Source organism: Elephas maximus, chromosome 22 (assembly GCF_024166365.1).
Source record: "Elephas maximus indicus isolate mEleMax1 chromosome 22, mEleMax1 primary haplotype, whole genome shotgun sequence".
In the NCBI taxonomy this organism is placed as follows: Eukaryota; Metazoa; Chordata; class Mammalia; order Proboscidea; family Elephantidae; genus Elephas; species Elephas maximus.
The window spans coordinates 31,832,563-31,852,687 of NC_064840.1; the positions used below are offsets into that span (position 1 = coordinate 31,832,563).

Here is a 20,125-nt window from a genome sequence, read left to right on the forward strand (position 1 = left end):
TATATAGCACACACTATGTGCCAGGGTGTTGTTTCCAGGGCTCACAGAACCTAAGTCATTTCATTCTCACCACTTATGAGGCAAGCACTATTATTATCCCCATCTTATAGATGGGGAAACTGAGGCCTACGCGGCTAAATCACCTGCCCACGTCACACTAACAGGAAGTGTGGAGCTGGGATTTGAACCCAGGCTGCCTGGCTCCAGAACCAAGGCTCTCCACCACCACGTGAGCAGTGAGTAGTCTTAGGGATGAACCACATCATGTGACCGTGATATTCCAGACCCTTCCCAACCCCCACTACTTCCTCCATGAAGATCTTCCATTTGGATAAATATTACTTGCCTGATGCCTGCTCTATGCCAGGTCCTGCATTCAGCACTGGGGGTGGGTGGAAACAGAGGAGGCAAAAACTTTGCCCTTCACCCTCTCTTTGCCTCTCGGGGCACTTGGGGGTATCTCCTGCACTGCCATTTTGCAGGCCCACGCAGCCTGTATCAGGACTTTTCTAGAATCCCTGAAAATATACATATGCTTGATCTTCCCCATCTAGGTATGAGGCTAGGGAAATAAAATCTGCAAGGATCAGTAGAGCAGGGTGGAAAAAACAGCGCTTTTGCAGTCAGGCAGGGCCAGGTTTGAGTCTCAGCTCTGCCACTTAATTGCTGTGTGACCTTGGGCAAGTCACTTCCCCTCCCTGTGCAAAGTTTCCTTATCTGTTAAGTGAGGAGAATCAGAGTGTCTGTATTATAAATTTAGTTTGTAAGTCCCTGGGAAAGAATCAGACCACTTTACTCTTCTGCTTCTGCCCACAGGAGTAGGGACTGACATTTATTGAGCACCTACGACATACAATGCTGGATGCTAGGTGCTCTATTCATGTTTCTCACTGAACCCTGAAGACAACATTCCAAGGTAAGTGCTGGGGATGCAAAGGTGATTAAAACATAATCCCTGTCTCCAAGGAGCACCATTGTTTGCTGCCCTCTCTTGGGGCTCAGGGGTCAAATTTCTCCCAATCTGTAGAGAAGGAAACTGAAGTTCACAGGGGTCACTGAAACGTCATTGAAACCCAGACACCTAAGAAACAGGATAGTAGAAGTTCAAACTCCATAGCCGGGCCCCTTCCCCTGAAGTTGCTGGCATATAGGAGACACTCAATAAATGCTCTCCAGGGACCCACACTGGCAAAGGGGAATACGCACATCCGTAGAAGGCTCTGGAGAGGATCTGGTACTTCATGTTGTCACAGAGCAGCTTCAGGGGAGCCCTGCAAGGGGAGGAATAGGGAGAAGCTTAGAACAGATAACTATACTGCCCAGGTTTCCTGGACAGGAGTAGAACTCGTTATCTTTATAGGGTATATTAAAACCAGCCAGTCTGGTTTTTCATAATGCTGCCTGGTCTGCGCCATCCCTACGATCAGTAATCAGCTACAGGTCAGACTGTTGTGACCCACAGGGTTTTCACTGGTTGATCTTCAGAAGTAGACAGCCAGGCCTTTCTTCCTAGTTTGTCTCAATTTTCCTTTGGGGAAACACCCTTTCCTCAACTCTCTGTCCCCATAGTTTGGATGGGACAGGCTACCCAGTACATGACTCAGGTTGAAATCATGTTGATTCGGTCAGAGATGGTCATGTGGCCCAACCTGGACCAATGAGAATCATTCCTAGGACTTTTGTTGGAACTACTAAGAAACGGACTCTTTATTTTTTCTGTTTGAGTTTTTATGCCAACAAGACATAGGGCAGTGACTGCTGGGGAATTTCTTTCCCACAACGAGGGAAAGGCCTGGCTAAGAATGAAGCTATCACAGAAGCAAACAGAGCCAAGAACTGGAGAAATGGAGATTTTTTTTGAGCCTCTGGATCCAGCCATGCCTGAAGTCACTGTGCCTCTGGACGTCTTGGTACATCAATAAATTTTTTTTTTTTTTTTTACTTAAATCAGTTTTAATTAGGTTTCTTTAACTTGTAGAAAGAGTCCTGACTTTTAAAGTGACACAACTGAATTGACTTGACAGCAAAGGGTTTTGTTTTAAATTGAATCAAGCTGAGCCAGAGTGGGATTCAGAGTCTACTGAGTGCAGAGAAGGTGACGCTTCACAGCCTCTCCTTGCATGGGAATCTTTGAAGCATTCTTGGCTAAAAGAAGAGAAAGGAGTTAGAGACCCAGAGGTGCTGGAGAAAACATGGACTGCTGAAGGGAGTACTGGGCATTCTTACAGAGGAAAGGAGGATAGAGCGATAGCTGCATATTCATTTCTATGACATCCCAGGCGACACCCAGGAAAACCCAGGGCTTGGCTGAGATCCTCCAGTTATGCACACGGAGGCATTAAAAATTAAAGGTACCCTCAGGTTGGTGAGGCCCAGGCTTGCTCAGGTTACCAAAGAACAGCATCACATGGACAGCTGTCCCGCAGTGGACCAGGCTATCTGCAACTTGGTAAGCTCCCGGTTACTACAGGTGCGTAAGCAGATGCTACAAGAACTGGTACTGGGCTAGAGCAGCATTTCGCAGTGGTCCAAGAGTCACCTGGGGATTCTTCAACATATGTCTTCTCGGGCCCTGCACAGACCTACTCAATCAAGACCTCTATGTGGCAGGACCAAGGGACCAGCATGTTTTGCCATCTTCGTCAGGTGATTCTGATGCACATTAAAGTTTGTGAATCTCTGGTTAGCTCAGTGCTTCCCAAACTGAAATGTGCACACGTGATCTTGTTAAATGCAGATTCTGACTCAGGAGGTCTGGGGTGAGGGACTGAGAATCTGCCCAAACAATGTTGCTGATCCTGCTGGTCCACGGACCACATACTGAGGAGCCAGGGGTTAGAGGACTTTGAAAACTTCAAGCTGGCTGCCACCCTACCCTGTTAGAGATGAAGGCTGGACCACCCACTGGGAGGGAGACCCAGAAAGGAAGGAAGGAATCCACTCTCCCAAACCAGGCAACACTGGGCTAGTGGGAGACGAGACTAGACTCACAAACTGGCTGAGTAATACCTGTCCAACTGACTGGAAGAGATCTGTATTTATGCCTATTCCCAGAAAGGTGATCAAACAGAATGCGGAAAATTATCGAACAGTATCATTAACATCACACGCAAGTAAAATTTTGCTGAAGATCATTCAAAAGTGGCTGTAGCAGTATATCAACAGGGAACTGCCAGAAATTCAAGCTGGATTCAGAAGAGGATGTGGAATGAGGGATAACATTGCTGATGTCAGATGGATCCTGGTTGAAAGGAGAGGATACCAGAAAGACGTTTACCTGTGTTTCATTGACTACGCAAAGGCATTTGACTGTGTGGATCATAACAAGTTATGGATAACATCGTGAAGAATGGGAATTCCAGAGCACTTAATTGTGCTCATGAGGAAACTGGACATAGGCCAAGAGGCAGTTGTTCAAACAGAACACGGGGATACTGTGTGGTTTAAAGTCAGGAAAGGTGTGCGTCGGGGTTGTATCCTTTCACCATACTTATGGAATCTGTATGCTGAGCAAATAATCAGAGAAGCTGGACTATATGAAGAAGAACGGGGCATCAGGATTGGAGGAAGACTCATTAATAACCTGGGATATGCAGATGACACAACCTTGCTTGCTGAAAGTGAAGAGGACTTGAAGCACTTACTGATGAAGATCAAAGACCACAACCTTCAGTATGGATTACACCTCAACATAAAGAAAACAAAAATCCTCACAACTGGACCAATGAGCAACATCATGATAAACGGAGAAAAGATTGAAGTTGTCAAAGATTTCATTTTACTTGGATTAACAATCAACAGCCATGGAAGCAGCAGTCAAGAAATCAAAAGATGCTTTGCTTTGGGCAAATTGGCTTCAAAAGACCTCTTTAAAGTATTAAAAAACAAAGATGTCACCTTGAAGACTAAGGTGCGCCTGACCCAAGCCATTGCATTTTCAATCGCCTCATATGCATGCGAAAGCTGGACAATGAATAAGGAAGACTGAAGAAGAATAGAGGTCTTGAATTGTGGTGTTGGCGAAGAATATCGAATATACCATGGACTGTTCAAAGAACAAACAAATCTGTCTTGGAAGGAGTACAACCAGACTGCTCCTTAGAAGCAAGGATAGCGATGCAATGTCTCACATACTTTGGACATGTTACCAGAAGGGATCAGCCCCTGGAGAAGGACATCATGCTTGGTAAACTAGAGGGTCAGCAAAAAAGAGGAAGACCCTCAACAAGATGGATTGACACAGTGGCTGCAACAATGGGCTCAAGCATAACAATGATTGTGAGGTTGGCGCAGGACAAGGCAGTGTTTCGTTCTGTTGTACATGGGGTTGTTATGAGTTGGAAGCGATCTAATGGCACCTAACAACAACAATTCCAAGGAGACTAAAAGTTCTACATGCAAGGAAAGGGATGAGCTGGGGACTTAACCTCGTACATTAAAATAAAAAGTGTCATTTCTGGTGAGCTGCTTCCATAAAGATTACAGTCAAGAAAACCCTGTGGAGCAGTTCTACTTTGTAACACATGGGATCGCCATGAGTCAGAATCAACTCAACAGCAACAAGTTTGTTTGTTTTTGGTTTATTGAGCATTACCATGTGCTGGGTACCATGCTCTGGCCACTTTAAGCCATCAATTTGATTGGCTCCTTACAATAGTTGTATAAAGTAGGCATTAGTATCCCCATTTCGTGGAAAAACAAACTGAGGCACCTGTGGTTATCACTAATATTTCTGGTTTCTGCCTTCCAGACACATGGTAGAACTGTACTTCCTTTCCCCTTGGGGGTGGAGTCAATGAGCTGTCGGCGGAAATGACATGTGCCACTTTGGGGCTGGAGCGTTTAATTTTTGCTTCAAGCCCCTCCCGAGCTACCTTCTCCTCTGTCATTGTGACTGGCAATGCTCAAGCTGGTGGATAAAGCAGGGCCCCCAGCTGATCCATAACAGACATACAGCATGTGTGATCAATAAAACTTTGCTGCATAAAGCCACTGAAATTTTAGGACTGTTCGTTATTGCAGCATAACCTTGTTTATCCTGACTGACACATGTGAAGAAGATCCGACAGTTAGGACTTCACAAGGCCAGGATTTAATCTAGATCTGGCTGATCCCATAGTCTATGTTCATGCCTCTGAATTCAGTGCAGGGCAAGAAACAGGCACAACACAAATCTCTGCTAAACTCTTGGGTTCCCTCCATCCATAGCTCAAGCCCCTCATACCTCTCATGGTTGCAGCCGTTGGTGGAGCCACCATCAGCTGAGCCGCTCTGGGAACACGATGAGCAGGAGGACTTCCGAGGGCTGGGTTGCCACAGGGATGGCAGATTGCTCACAGAGACATCCATCAAGTCCTGGGGGCCTGTGTTGGGTAGAAAAAGGGGCAGAGGAAGGGCCCTGGGTAAGCCTGTGTGGGCCACAGAAACCTCAGCCCAAAGCAAGCAGCTCACCCCAAGGCCAGCACAGGGATAGGGAAAGACCCCAAATGTGACAGCAGGGAACAGTGACCCCAAACATAATCTGACCCAGGGCCTTGAGCCCACCTGATTCATTGCAAGCCACCACCAAGTTTTGGAGGGCCCACCAGATGGGCAGAGCCGATGGTAGCTGAAGAGAGATGAAGGGAACAGAGAGAGAGACCAGAGCCAAGAAAACAAGCACGATCCCAGAGTACTAGGCCAAGCCTCGCCATGTTGTCATTAGGTCTCCTCGTGGGGCGCTATGGCAGGAAACAGAGCCTGCTGGGGGCTTATGGGGAAGGTGGAGGGTCTCAAGTTCCCAGAGATAGGCCTCACGGGGCGTTGCTGGTGGTGAGGTGGAAGGAAGCTAGCCTCAACAGATAAGGCAGGACCCACAGGGACAAGGGACACAGTTCACGGTCCTCAGCTGCTCCATCAAGGGTGTTGCAAACAGGCCAGTGGCCCACCGAAATCATGTGTGGAGGGCTTGTTAAGCAGCCATATGCCCACTCCCTAGCCCAGATCTATTGAATTAAAACTTCCTGAAGATAGAGCCCTCAAATCTGTGTGTGTATATATATACATATATTGTTACATATATATAGATATATACACATATGTGTATATATCTATATATATGTATACACATACACACATATACTTATGCTGTTGGGTGCTATTGAGTCAATTTCGACTTAACATTGACTCCAAGTGACAGAGCAGAGCTGCCCCATGGGGTTTTCTTGGCTGTAATCTTTATGGGGAGGATCACCAGGTCTTTCTCTTATGAAGCCCACGGGTGGGTTCAAACCGCCAATCTTTCAGTTAGCAGTCCAGCTACCAGGGCTCTTTACATATGTGTGTGTCTGTATATGGTTTTTTTTTTAAGTCCTCAGGATTCATTCAACAACTACTGCTTTTGTCAAATCTGTATCTTTAAAACAATCTTCATGATCAGTCATATTCGAGTGAGAACCAACTCCTAATTCCTGGACACTGGCAAGTCCTCATCAGCTGACCCCAGGAAATAGTAGTTTCTCCTATTTATTTATTTTCCTTTCCAGCTTCACAAAAGCCACAGTGTCTGCGAAGCTGTGGAAAAAAACATACTGGGGACATATGCACTGTAATTTCTAGGGCAAACTTACTGAGTTCTTGATAGTTCTAGGCAGGTGCAACATTTTTATTTTCTCTAGGACCGGGGTCAGCAAGCTTTTTCTGTAAAGGGCTGGATAGTAAATGTTGTTGGCTTTGCATGTCATTTGGTCTCTGTCATCAGCACTCAACTCTGTTGTTGCAGTGTGAAAGCAGCCACAGACAGTGTGTAAACAAATGAGCATGGGTGTGTGCCAATAAAACTTCATTTATGGACACTGAGATGTGAATTTCAGATAACCTTCACATACCACAAAGTATTATTTTTACTAAAATGTTCTCAGTCATTTAAAAATATAAAAAATATTGAAAGCGTGTGGGCCACAGTGTGCCAACCTTTGCTTTAGGAAATTAAGAAGGTAGTACATTTGCCCCATGTGCCATGCCTCTGCAAGGACAACTGACAGCCATCTGTCTCTTCCCCTGGGCTGCAAAGGAAGGGGGTTCTGGACTTGGCCTCACTTGAGCTGGCCAAAAAGGCCAGTAAGCCACTGTCAAATATTCTAGAAAAACATCCATAGGTTTCAGCCCACCTCAAGGAAGCACTGATCAGCTTAGCCCAGGGGTAGCAAACATGCCTCCACCCCAGCCCCTCACAGCCATGCAAACATCATTAATCGATCCCTTTGCTACTGAACCAACATAACACTCGAGGCTGCCTCCTGCAGGGTGGCATCTGGACGGTGTTCAGGCATCACTATTTCTCCTGTATCCACCTCCCTCACGACCAAGACTCAAATGACAACATGGCGGAGGTGGCCGGCACCTAGCCCATGGTGGGAGCCCAGACATTACTGGGGGGCTGCTTCTTGAGGCCTGGTGTGGGGAGGGCGGTGTCCCATCTGGTTCGTGCCCACCAACTCCCCCTGGCCACCACCAGCACAGACTGGCCTGCAGGAACCATCATCCAGGCAGGGCCCACGGAGACTGGGGAAGGGCCGCCCAAGGGGTCGGAAGCAACTTGAGACACAAAACAAAAAGAACCGGTGAGACGGAAGGTCTGAGGTGGGCGGAACACTGAAGAACTAATTCCTTGGGGTCTGAACCCTTCCCCTGCGCTGCTCCCCATAGCTCTCATGCATTGTGTTTGATTAAAGGAGCAAAGAATGCTGATATTTATAAAGTGCCTACTATGTGCTGGGTGCTGTGCTAGGCAGGGGATTGTCTTATCACGCTAACAGTCATGTAAGGGATGCATTTCTTTTGCAGAAGAGGAGGCAGGTTCAGAACCACGACAACTTAATCACTCAGAGCCCCGCGTATCTGGTCTGTTCGACTGAAGTCGCTTTGCTCTTTCCACTAACCAGAGACATCCTTTCTGAATGCCTACTCTTTAGGTAAACCAAAAACCAGACCAGTTGCTGTTGAGTCGATTTCAACTCATGGCAACCCCTTGTGCACAGAGTATAACTATGCTCCATAGAGTTTTCAAGGCTGTGACCTTTCGGGAGCAGATGGCCAGGCCTTTCTTCCAAGGCTCCCTTGGGTGGGTTTGAACCACCAACCTTTCAGTTAATATTTAAGTGCTTAATTGTTTGTGCCACCAAGGAACTCTTTAGATAGGTCCTATCATTCTCCCCTTTTACAGACTGGAAAACTGAGGCATAGAAAATTTAAGCAACATACCCAAGGTCACCCAGCTAATAAGTGGTGGAGCCTGAATTCCAAGCCAGGGAATGGGACTTCTGAGACCCTGCTCATAGCTCCTCAAGCTGTTTTCCCATTGACTATTGTCTCCCCAGGAGTCCCTGGGTGGTGCAAATGGTTAACATGTTCAGCTGCTGATAGGTTGGAGTTTCAAGTCCACCCAGAGGTGCCTTAGAAGAAAGGCCTGGCAATCTACTTCCGAAAAATCAGTCACTTAAAACCCTATAGAACACAGTTGTACTCTGACAGACATGGGGTCACCACGAGTCATAACTGACTTGATTACAACTGGCTTAAAAAAAAAAAAAAAATTTTTTTTTTTTTAATTGTCTTTCAACACTGTCCTCACCCTAGACCAGAGGTCTCAAGAAGGGCGATTTTGCTCCCTAGAGGACATCTAGCAATGTTTGGAGCCATTTCTGGAGCGTTAGCTAGATGCTAGGAGCCTTGGTGGCACAACAATTAAGTGCTCAGCTGCTAATAAAGGTTGGTGGTTCAAACCCACCCAGTGGCTCTGCAGGTGAAAGACCTGGTGATCTGCTCCTGTGAAGATCACAGCCAAGAGCTGTGGGGCAGTCCCACTCTGTCACATGGGGCCACCGTAAGTCGAACACTGACTCAACAGTATCTAACAACAACAACTGGCTGCTGCTGGCACCCAGTGGGTAGTGGCCGGGTGTGCTGGTCAACATCCACAATGCACAGGGCAGCCTCCCACACAAAGAATTATTCAGCCCAAAATGTCATTAGTGCCAAGGTTGACAAACCCTGCTCTAGATTAATGCTGTCCAATAAAAATAAGTGATTTGCATATATAGTTTAAAATTTTCTAGTAGCCACATTCAAAAAGTAAAAAGAAACAAGTGAAATGAATTTTAACAATATATTTCGTTTAACTAATGTATCTGAAATATTACCATTTTAACATATACCAAAAAAACAAAACCAAACCCAGTACCGTCAAGTCGATCCCGACTCATAGCGACCCTATAAGACAGAGTAGCACTGCCCCATAGAGTTTCCAAGGAGCGCCTGGGGGATTTGAACTGCCAACCCTTTGGTTAGCAGCCGTAGCATTTAACCACTACGCCACTGGGGTTTCCATTTTAACATATATCCTATATAAAAAGTTATTAATGAAGTATTTTATATTCTGGGTTTTTTTTTTTTTTTATGTAAAGTCTTTGAAATCCTGCATGTATTTTACGCTTTCAGCACAGCTCAGTTTGGATTACCGGATTGCAAGCTCTCCATAGTCACAGGTGGCTTGTGGCTACAGTGCAGATCTAGAGAGCCTCAGGGACAAAGGTATCTGAAAAGGCCCTTATCTGACTGTAAACTTGTTTTAGAACTTATCTTTACCTCCTCTTGAGCACAAAACCCTAGCCCCCAAAAAATAACCTGTCGCCATCAAGTTGATTCCAACTCACGGCAACCCTGTGTGTTACTGGGTAGGACTGCTCCATAGGCTTTACTTGACTGTAATCTTTACAGAAGCAGATTGCCAGGCCTTTCTTCCTCGGCACTGCTGGGTGGGTTCAAATGGCCAACCTTTAGGTTAGTAGTTGGGTGCAAACTGTTTGTGCCACAAGAGGCAGGTGAAGAACCATCTGTGGGGAGGAATAACTGGGAAAAGGAGGGTGAGAATGGTTGTACAACTTGAAGAATGTAACCAATGTCAGTGAATTGTACATGTAGAAACTGTTGAACTGGTGTACGTTCTGCTGCATATACTCTCAAAAACAACAAAAATAAGTTATAAAAGTAAATAAATAAATATTATCTACATATGGGATTATAACTAAAAAACAAACCAAAAAAAAAAAAAAAGAGGGAGAAAGAAAGAAAAGACTCATCTGCGATCACATCTTCCCTCCCACAGGATGAAACTCTCCTTGTCTATTATTTAAGGCAGGCGTCAGAAAATACTTTCTGTAAAGGGCCAGACAGTAAATATTTTCGGCTTTTCGGGCCATTCAGGATCTGTCACAGTTACTGAACTCTGCTGCTGTAGCAGGCAAGCAGCACAGACAATAATGCATAAACAGGTATGGCTGTGTTCCAATAAAACTTTATTTACGAAAGCAAGCTGAGGGCTGGATTTGGCCCACAGGCAGTGGCTGGCTGCCTTCTGATTTACCCAGTATTTCAAAAAGGATGTCATCATACCTCTCACAGAAGAAAACTATAGATGACTGTTTTTATTAACCCTGCGTGGCTCAGGCCCCCCAGAAAGTCAACTGAGGCCAGGGTCACCATTACTACATGAGCTGAATCTGACCTTGAGGGTGAAGTGGGTGAAACCACAGTCCCCCCTCCCCCCAGTCAAAATAATCTGCATGGTCAGAAGCACAGACTCTGCTTTGAATTCCAGTCATGCCAAGAATTAGCTCTGTGACTCTGGACTAGTTACTTCACCTTCCTGTGCCTCAGTTTTCTTTCCGCAAGTGGAGATGGTGATAACAACGGTATCTGCCTGGGAAGGTTGAGGTGAGGATTAAATGAGTGAAGACGTGGACAGCACACAGAAGAGGGCTTGGCACACAGTGGTGCTCAGTGCACGATACCTGATGTCGCTGACTGAGTGACTGCAGAGCCTCAGGTCCCACACCAGGTGTTTTCATGCAGCATCACACTGACTCCCGAGAATATGATCTTGAAGGGGTATTGTTATTCCCATTTTACTGCCCAGGAATTGAGGCCCAGAGAGGTTAGAGTCACTTAACCATATTGCAAGTGGCAGAGCCAAATACAGTGGAGTGCTCTTTCCTCTACATCATTGGTTCTCAACTGGGGATGATTTTGTTCCCAGGAGGCACTTGGCAATGTCTGGAGACATTGTTTGGTTGTCACACCAAAATTCCACTGCCGTCGAGTCGATTCCGACTCTTAGCGACCCTATAGGACAGAGTAGAACTGCCCCATAGAGTTTCCAAGGAGCACCTGGCGGATTTGAACTGCAATCTCTTGGTTAGCAGCCATAGCACTTAACCACTACGCCACACTGGAGCAAATACTACCGGCATCCAGTAGGGGGAGCCCCGGTGGCACAGAGGTTAAGAGCTTAGCTCCTAACCAAAAAGGTCGGCAGTTTGAATCCATTAGCCCGCTCCTTGGAAACCCTATGGGACAGTCCCACTCTGTCTTATAGGGTTGCTCTGAGTCGGAATCAACTGGAGGGCACCTAACAACAACAACATCCAGTGAGGAGAAGCCATGGATGCTGTTCAACACCCTACAGCGCACAGGACAGCCTCCACCACAAAGGACTATTCCATCCAAAATATCAGTAGTGCTAAAGTGGAGGAACCCTATTCCAAATAAACAGATTTAGTTGGAGTTTTCTCAAAGGCAGACCTCGTACTCAAGTGCAACTGGTTTATTTGGGAGGTGGTCCCAGGAAGCACTGGTTGGGGAGAGGTGAAGTGAGATAGGGGAAGAAGGAGTCAATAAATGGTTACTATTACAGACTGAATTGTGTCCTCCCAAAATGTGTTGTAAATCTTAACCCTATACCTGTGGTGGAGCCCTGTTAGCGTAGTGGTTAAGAGCAATGGCTGCTAACCAAAAGGTTGCAGTTCAAATCCATCAGCTGCTCCCTGGAAACCCTATGGGGCAGTTCTAGTCTGTCCTATAGGGTCGTTATGAGTCGGAATTGACTGGATGGCAACAGGTTTGGTTTGGTTTTATACCTGTGGTTATAATCCCATTTGGGATTGTGTTGTCTTTGTTATGTTAATAAGGCAGGATTAGTGTAGAAAGTGTGTCTTAAATCAATCTCTTTTGAGATATAAAAGAGATTAAACAAGCAAGTGAGCAAACAGAGATGGAGCAAGACTGATGCCAAGTCACATGGAGATTTCCAAGGAACCAAGAACAAGGACCTTCCTCCAGAGCTGACAGAGACAGAAAGCCTTCCCCTAGAGCTGACACCCTGAATTCAGACTTCTGGCCTCCTAAACTGTGACAAAATAAATTTCTGTTTATTAAAGCCACCCACTTGTGGTATTTCTGTTATAGCACCACTACATAACTAAAACAGTTACCAAGTAAGTTACCACTGTGGGCAATGGTGCTTATTCCCTCAGGAACCTCTGGGAGACTGTATGGAGCACACAGTTCAGAGCATCCCACCTGAGGGGGTGAGGGAGTTGGGGTATTTATACACCAGTTATTGGCTGAGAGCTGCACCAGGGAGGCACTGATTCCCTGGCACTTCCAATCTGCCCCACCCATGGACAGAGGGGCCCCTGGTGGCCAGAGAAACCCCTGAGGCAAACAAAGAGATGCTGGGGCTGGCAGCCGGCAGGTGGATGGCTGGCATGCACAGGACAGGAAACATGCATGGGCACTGCCAGTGTCTGTTCCACTGGCCCATGTCAAGCCACAACAGGACAGCACGGATATTCCCCAAATAAGTAAAAGACCCAGCACCCAGCCTGGCTCCCAGCAGGAGCTTACTCATTATTTGTTGGATGATAACCCGTGGGGCAAGATCCCCCGGAAGGCGGCCACAGGGGATCTGGCTGTCTGTGATGAATCGGTTCTCTGAAGCGGCATCTTAACTAATGTCACGCTTCATAGGGGTGGGATGCCCAGGTCTCTTGGAAACTGAACAGAAGTCGGCTTAGCATCCACAAACCGAGCCTCCTCAGCCATGAGACCCAGAAGATCCTTGGCATTGGCCCGGGGCCGTGAGAGCTGAGGCCCCACGAAGAGCCTGAGCTGGCTCCAGCCAAGATACTGGATGAAAATGGACATGGAGGGGTAATGAATACTTCAAGACACTCTGCAGTGCGTAAATGATGCAAGAACAGGCGGCTTTGCTATTCATTGGCCACGAAGGAAACTCACTGGTGAAAACACAGACTAATCTGAATGTTAAGATCTCACTGCCAAGCCTGCCCCAGACCGCAGGTCCAACTCAGCGATGGATGAGAGCCAGGGGGCTTGGCAAAAAGCATCACATTAGAGTGGCAGTAAGTAGCCTGGCACAATCAGTCCAACCTTGCCAGGGAAGACAGGACATCTGCTTTCAAAAGAGCCTTTCTCTGCCTAGCATGCAGTCACTTAAGCAGAGGGAGGCTTGGAGCCATTATCTGTCATATGAGAACAACAGGGCTGCTGAGGTCAAACAGAATGAGGTTAAGAGATAGAACTTCTAACTTAATATTGATTTGGTTAACAGATAGCCATACAACGCTTAATAAATGCCAGGCTCCCTTCCAAGTACTTTTCAAATATTAATTCATTTAAATTCTCACAGTAGCTCCACGATAATGACGATCTTACTAGCAATTAAAAAAAAAAATCCAGTTGTTGTCGCGTCGACTCTGACTCATGGTGACCTCGTGTGTGTCGGAGGAAAACTGTGCTCCATAAGGTTTTCAATGGCTGATTTTTCTAAAGTAGATCGGGAAGTTGCTAGGCCTTTCTTCCAAGGTGCCTCTGGGTAGACTTGAACCTCCAATCTGTTGGTTAGCAGCTGAAAGTGTTAACTGTTTGCACCACCATCTAATATTTGAGAGGTCTCAATGTGCCACGTGCTTTACAACGCCTTATCGAATTTAATCCTTGCAACAAATCCATGAAATAGGTGCTATGCGATCCCTACTTGACGGATGAGGAAACTGAGGGACAGAAGGGTGAAGTGACCTGCTCAAGTTCCACCAGGACTCAGAACCAGGATTCAGAGCCCATACCATGACCACTACTCTGCCTGCTGCCTCCTGCCCAGCGGCATCTTCAGTAGCTAAGTACAAAAAAAATAAAAAAGTAGAGGGTGGTTATTACTCTCATTTGGGGAGAAACCAAGGCCACCAAGATATGAGCTTCCTCATTCCAGAGCCCCTTGCTGGCCCCAGAATCCAGACCTCTTGGCTTCTAGTTCCAAATGCCTGGTGTGAGTTCCTGGATCAATAAGAGGTGGGTCCCTGGGGCCCCAGCCAGGGCAGCTCACCAAATTCGGACTGCATGCCGGGGTAGATGATCCTGAACACGTAATCTGTGGCCTCGTCGTCTTCCTTGTCTGAAGATGTGGACTCGGCGGACCCCTGAGGGCTTCGCTTGCGCAGTTTGGGAAATACTTTGCCCTGAAAGGACATGTTCCAATGCATAGTTCCTGGGACCAGCCTGATCTCTCCCCGACCTGCACAGCCCCAGAGTCTGAGTGGCATGAGCGTGACCCCACGAAATCATGTCAGGACTCAGGAGCAAGCACAGCCACCCCCCAGGGCTCAGACCCGCCCCCCCCAGCCCCACCCTGTGTCTCTCCTTGATGACTCACCTTCCCCCGCTGGGACCAGAGAGGTGGGTCCAGCTGTCCATGAGGAAGCAGTCCATTCTCCAGGCACGAGAGGAACTGCAGGAGGTGCCCACCCCTGGGGAAGCGGAAGGGCGGCCGCTGGATCCCATCCTGGCTGACCAATACCACCGTCCCGCCGCTGTCCACTGCCGCCATGACCGGCCAGAGAAGACCAGCGGGAAGTCACTAGGAGGCACGGTGACAGGCCCTCCCAGCAAACACATGCCCCCAGGGACGCCAAGCCAGACCCAGGGGCTCTGCTCCAAGGCTTCAGGAGAGGTTTTACATTGCCTGAGTCCCTCTCACCCCACCCATCTCAGGCTGGGGAACTACAGGGCAAGGTCAAGAAGAGTGTGACAGACTCCCTAAAGTCACCCACCAAAGGAAAAAGATGTCCTCAAACCTCTACCCCCTTTGAGAACCTTCTGTGACTTTGTCATCTGCAAATTTACCTGACCTTCATATTTCTGTATGGAGGCTTTCATATCTACCCCTTCTCAGGGCAATGACTGACTTCAGCGAGCTAACATTGAGCACTTACTGTATACAAGCAGGACACATTAAAGGCATTGTCTTATTTTAATACTCACAAAAATCCTATGACTCATTCCCATTGTTGTCTATTTTACAAATGATACAACTGAGTCTCAGAGAGGTTACGTAACTTGCCCAAGGTCAAACAGCGAATACGGCAGGGCCAGGATCTGAACCTAGGTTGGTCTGATTAAAAAAGCTGTGATCTTAATCACTATGTTGTGTGCCTCGGTGAAGCACAGACTCCTTACTTTCTAAAGCAAGATGGCCCTCCGCTTGTTCTGAATGTACGTTCTTGGGCTTTAAGAAGAACTCTAGCTATTGATTATAGATCTTCAGAGCAGTGGCTTTGGACTCACAAAGATCTGAGTTTGCATGCAGGCTCTGGCACTTACAGGCTATGTGACTTTGTTCCAAGCTGCTTCCTCACCTCTAAAATGGGAATGACTTGGCATAGTGTTAGGTGGTTCCCTCAAATGCCCAGACACTCTGAACTCAAAGGAAGCTCAAAACTCCAAAGACAAGGGACTACCAGGAAGATTGGCCTTCAGTGGAACTTGTCTTTTTGTTTAAAATGCACGTGGATTTTGTTTTTAATCAGTGCTTAGAAACAGAGAAGGGGGAAAAAAAGGTAGCTTCCAGAGAGAATTGCTTCACTGACATTTTCCCTCTGAGGCAATGCTTATCTGCCTCCCTCTGAAGGTATCCCATGGAGTTTCTTCTCTCTGATGCTTTTAACAGTTTCTGACCAGATTATTGGTATTTGTACAGCCCTGAAGCCTTTTCATCTCCAAGGGTGGGGATCTATTATAAGGGTTTACAGCTATAGAAGAACATGGTTTTGTGCTCCGATGGTAATCAGCACAGAAAGGCATCTTGCTTCTTCACCCTTTAACCTCTGTTACCACTGGGGAAGTTTTCATACTGTCTCATGTTCTCTAATCCAGTAATTAGCTAGAACAATTTTAGGAGGAAAAAATAGGCCTGGGAGAGGATGGACTACAAGCTTAGGAATCACGAAATCCATTGCAAGTTTAGTGCCCAATCTGGGTAACCCTGGCTGGGCTACCCATTTCAGGAAGTTTGGTGTGACAGCATAAGCCCCCGGGAGCATTTGGGGGTTGACCTGATAAGATTCACATCCATGCAACAAAGCAAGTTATGTAGGAAAGATTACCTGCAATGATTTCATTGAAATTGATTTACCCCACCCAGACAACAGGGCAAAGCAACACCTATGCAATTGGCTCGGTAAATTCTTCCTTAGGGAGCAGTGAGCCATTCTCCAAATGGCTGATCAATAGGATCCACTGCCTTGGTTCTAATGGCCTGATCAGAACAGGCCCCACTTCAAGGCTATTATCACCGAGGAATGTCAAGGAAAGGTTTTTTTTTTTTTTTTAACAAAGCTGAAAAAGGAAATGGGATGGACAGAGTGCAGGATTCAATTAAGGACAAAAGGGGCAAATGTAAATTCCCTCAAGGGATTTATGTGTGAATAAGTTAATTGTGCCCTCTCTCCCCACAAAAAAAATAAATAAAATGGAACGATGTAACCCCATCGCTGTTGTGTGATGGTTAAACAGCAGGCACATGAATACTTAGAACTGGTGCTTGGCACATCGTAGGTACTCAGTAAGTGTCAGTAACTACAGCCACGGGTTTGATGCTGACATACGTCATTTGATCCTCAGAACGACCCCATGAGTAGGTACTGTTATGACCCCCATTTTACAGATGGGTAAACTGAGGCTCAGAGAGGTTAAAGTCACTTGCCTGAGGTCACGTGGGTAATAAAGGATACCCACCACACTGCCTCATAATATTAAAGACTGAACAGGTGTGATGGGTCGCCAAGGGATCCACGTGGAAGACCCCAGCCCCTTACTTGCCCACAGTCCCTACCTTGCTGGTGGCAGTGCAGATAAACAATCTCCTCCAAGCGGATGGTCATGGCATAATCCCAGTAGACGCTGGAAAGGGTGGGAGAGTTAGGCCTACAGGATGCAGCCTATGCGTGCCTGCCCCGTCATGGCGAAGGGCCTGGGAGGCCAGAAGACTACCACCCATGGGCTCCTCCATCCTCTTCATCAAAGTAGCTCACCAGGGCCCATCTGCCCCAATGTCTGTGTCCCAGACCCTGTCTCCCCTTATTCTGGTACCAGCATCTCAATTTTCCTAGGGGATCCTCTTCTCCACCCATGTGACTTAGGTGAGACCAACCCTATCCATACGCCATTCCAGGGCATCAGGTATGGCTATCTGGCTAATTAGCATATTCCTGACCACAGTGATTGGTTCAGGGATAGTTCCATGACCCAAGGAGAACCAATGAGACTCAGTTATTAGATTTATCTTAGAATTACTGAGAAAGAGATACTCCTCTCTGCTATGATAGTAATGGTCAGGATGATAGACAGATGGACATTAGGGGGCCATGGGAAGGAAAGCCTGCCTGAAAATGCAGTCAATAGAGAGGAAAGCAGAGCCAATAGATGGAAAGAGTTCAGGTCCTCATGACATCATTAGAGTTCCTAGATCCAACCACACCTGAAGCCAGACCCTCTGGATTTTTCAGTTAAATGTGAACCAGTGTTTAAACCAGCTTGAGTTTGGTTTTCTGTCACTAGCATCTAAGAGTTATGACTAACTCAGCCTCAATTCCAGGTGACCATGTGTTGTCCATGGGCAGGTATTAGAATAGTCACTGAACAGCCTTGACATCACAGGTCCCAGCAGTATGACTTGGGGGGCCTGGTATCGGTCACACAGAGGCTTAACGTTAAAACCAAACACAATAATGGTATTTTGCTTAGAGTTCTTGAAAAGAATCCTTATGTTTTACAGATGCACATTAAAAATATTTAAGATGAGATATAGGGTATCTGTATTCTGCTTCAGTATATGAAAGAAGGGAAGGGGCTGGGGACTGGACCGGCCTGGGATGATGGCTGTTAAGGATGGGCAACAGGTATCTGAGTTCTGTCTATCTTTATGTTGAAAGCTCTTCATAATAAAAAGTTTTTTTTTTTTTTTTAAGAATGAAATATGTCAGTCAGAAAGGGACAAATACTGTATAATTCCACTGATATGAAGTATCTAGCAGAGTCAAGTGTATAGAGACCAAGGTTGAATAGTGAGGGAGGGAGAAAGGGGAACTCGCTGATTAAGAGATGCAGAGCTTCTGTTAAGGGTGATGGGAAAATTTGGAAATGGATAGTAGTGATGGTGGAAAAACATGATAAACCTAACTAATGTCGCTGGATTATATGCGTGAAGAATGCTGAAACAGCAAATGATTTGTTACAAATATATTGACCACCATTTAAAAAAAGCAAGGAAACATAAAAGTCAAGTAAAATTGGACATGAGCTCAGAGAAGCAGGAAACACTACTTCTCCCCACCAGCTGCCAAGAATCCTCACGGTGAAATAATTGGGATGGCCACACCTTTGCACAGCAGCTTCCCTTTGTTCCTCCTAAAACCAAAACCAAACCAGTCACTGCTGAGTTGATTCCCACTCATGGCCACCCCGTGTGTGTCAGAGTAAGAGCTGTGCTCCACAGGGCTTTCAATGGCTGATCTTTCAGAAGTAGGTCATCAGACTTTTCTTCTGAACCACCAACCTTTTGATTAGCAGCGGAGTGCGTTAACTGATGCACCACCCAGGGACTCCAATTGTGTTAGAATAACACTGCTATTCAGAGCAGGGAATCCCACAGATCAGCAATATACAGGAAACCAGTTTTTTCTTTTTAGCATAACTCCAAAGGCTTGGTGGGTGTTATAAATCATGGAATAACACCAGAGACACAGCCCTGGACCAGAAGCCCATCAACTTTTTTCCCGCCTCCTTTTTTATTGGGTGATGGTAGAGGCGGGAGAGGAGACTGGACAGTATTCTGCCATTTGCAGGCTTACAATATCTTTGTCAAGATTTCCCTCTGGGTGGTGTTTTGACCAGGACATTGCCTAACTCTCATACCCTAAGATTCTTCCAGCAGGTTCTGGCTTCTCCTGTGTTCTTGACTTACCCATGGGCCAAGTGGCCACAGCAACCAGGCAGAGTAGCAGGCAAGGGCGGGGTACAAGCTCCCTCTGCCCAGAAGGGCCATTCCTCTGTGCCAAGGGAAGTGGAAGGACCCAGGGGACACATGAGGGACCCAGTGCCCTACCTCTTCTCATAGTCCAGGTCCCCCACAGACCCATTCATCAGCTGGTTGGGTGTCCACTTTAAGGTCATGACGTCAGCTGTCTGGTGCAGGGACAGGTACCCCGGCACAGCCTCCATGTCGTCTCTCTAAGGAGAGAGGAGGATGACTCAGCCCTGACCACAGTGCTGTGGTCACAGTGGGTCTTGGTCCATTTTGTTCAAGGATGCATAACCAGAACTAAGAGGCTGGGTTATTCCCTTTGAGGCCATGGCTATTTTCAGCTGGGAAGACCTCCATCCTCCTTTCAGGTGGCCATGCTAAGCAAAGCCCTTTGCAGCCAAACTCCAGGATGGTCCCAGAGTGCAGCTGTGAAGGCTGCCCCACCCGCAACACTTTCACAGCCATACTACCCTCCCAAGGTCAAGGGGCCCTGCTCTGTCCCCCTTAACATCCCCCTTTCCAAAACAGAAGGAGTTTATGTGGCACCATGTTGGCCATAAACTTGGAGAAAGAGATGGCAGCTGTATCCCATCCCTCGGACATTTTCCAGAAACTCCTTCCCAAAAAACCCCCACCAACCTCCCCACCCAGCAGCCTGGTCCTTTGCCTGCTGAGAATTTGCCTGCAGGACTTCTCAACTGCTTTGTTTTACCCCAAGACAGTAGCAGTGGGGTGGGGGAGTCACCAACCCTCCAAGCTTTACACGTAGAGGAGGTAGTAAGCCTGAGCAGGCCCTCTATTAATTTCACCTCAACAGCATGTGTAGTCAGTAGACTAGCATTTATTGAGCACCTACTGTGTACCAAACATTGTTCAACCTTCATGCACATTGTCTCAATTTAACCACACGTTTATAACCCCCTGTGGGTA

General features: G+C 46.8%; 1 protein-coding gene across 10 annotated transcripts in view; it reads right to left on the reverse strand.

The window, feature by feature from the left end:
* The window catches only part of SGSM1 (small G protein signaling modulator 1), a 99,445-nt gene that overhangs the window by 38,272 nt on the left and 41,048 nt on the right, over positions 1-20,125 (reverse strand). For 9 of the 10 annotated variants that reach the window (XM_049865756.1, XM_049865747.1, XM_049865749.1 and 6 more), the window contains 7 exons: positions 19,277-19,401; positions 17,006-17,073; positions 14,549-14,712; positions 14,222-14,354; positions 7,411-7,575; positions 5,225-5,363; positions 1,207-1,271 (listed from right to left, as the gene is read on the reverse strand). In XM_049865756.1, the coding sequence (XP_049721713.1) occupies positions 1,207-1,271; positions 5,225-5,363; positions 7,411-7,575; positions 14,222-14,354; positions 14,549-14,712; positions 17,006-17,073; positions 19,277-19,401 (859 nt within the window). The remainder of the gene's footprint in view (positions 1-1,206; positions 1,272-5,224; positions 5,364-7,410; positions 7,576-14,221; positions 14,355-14,548; positions 14,713-17,005; positions 17,074-19,276; positions 19,402-20,125) is intronic. The other variant, XM_049865753.1, reaches the window with a different exon arrangement.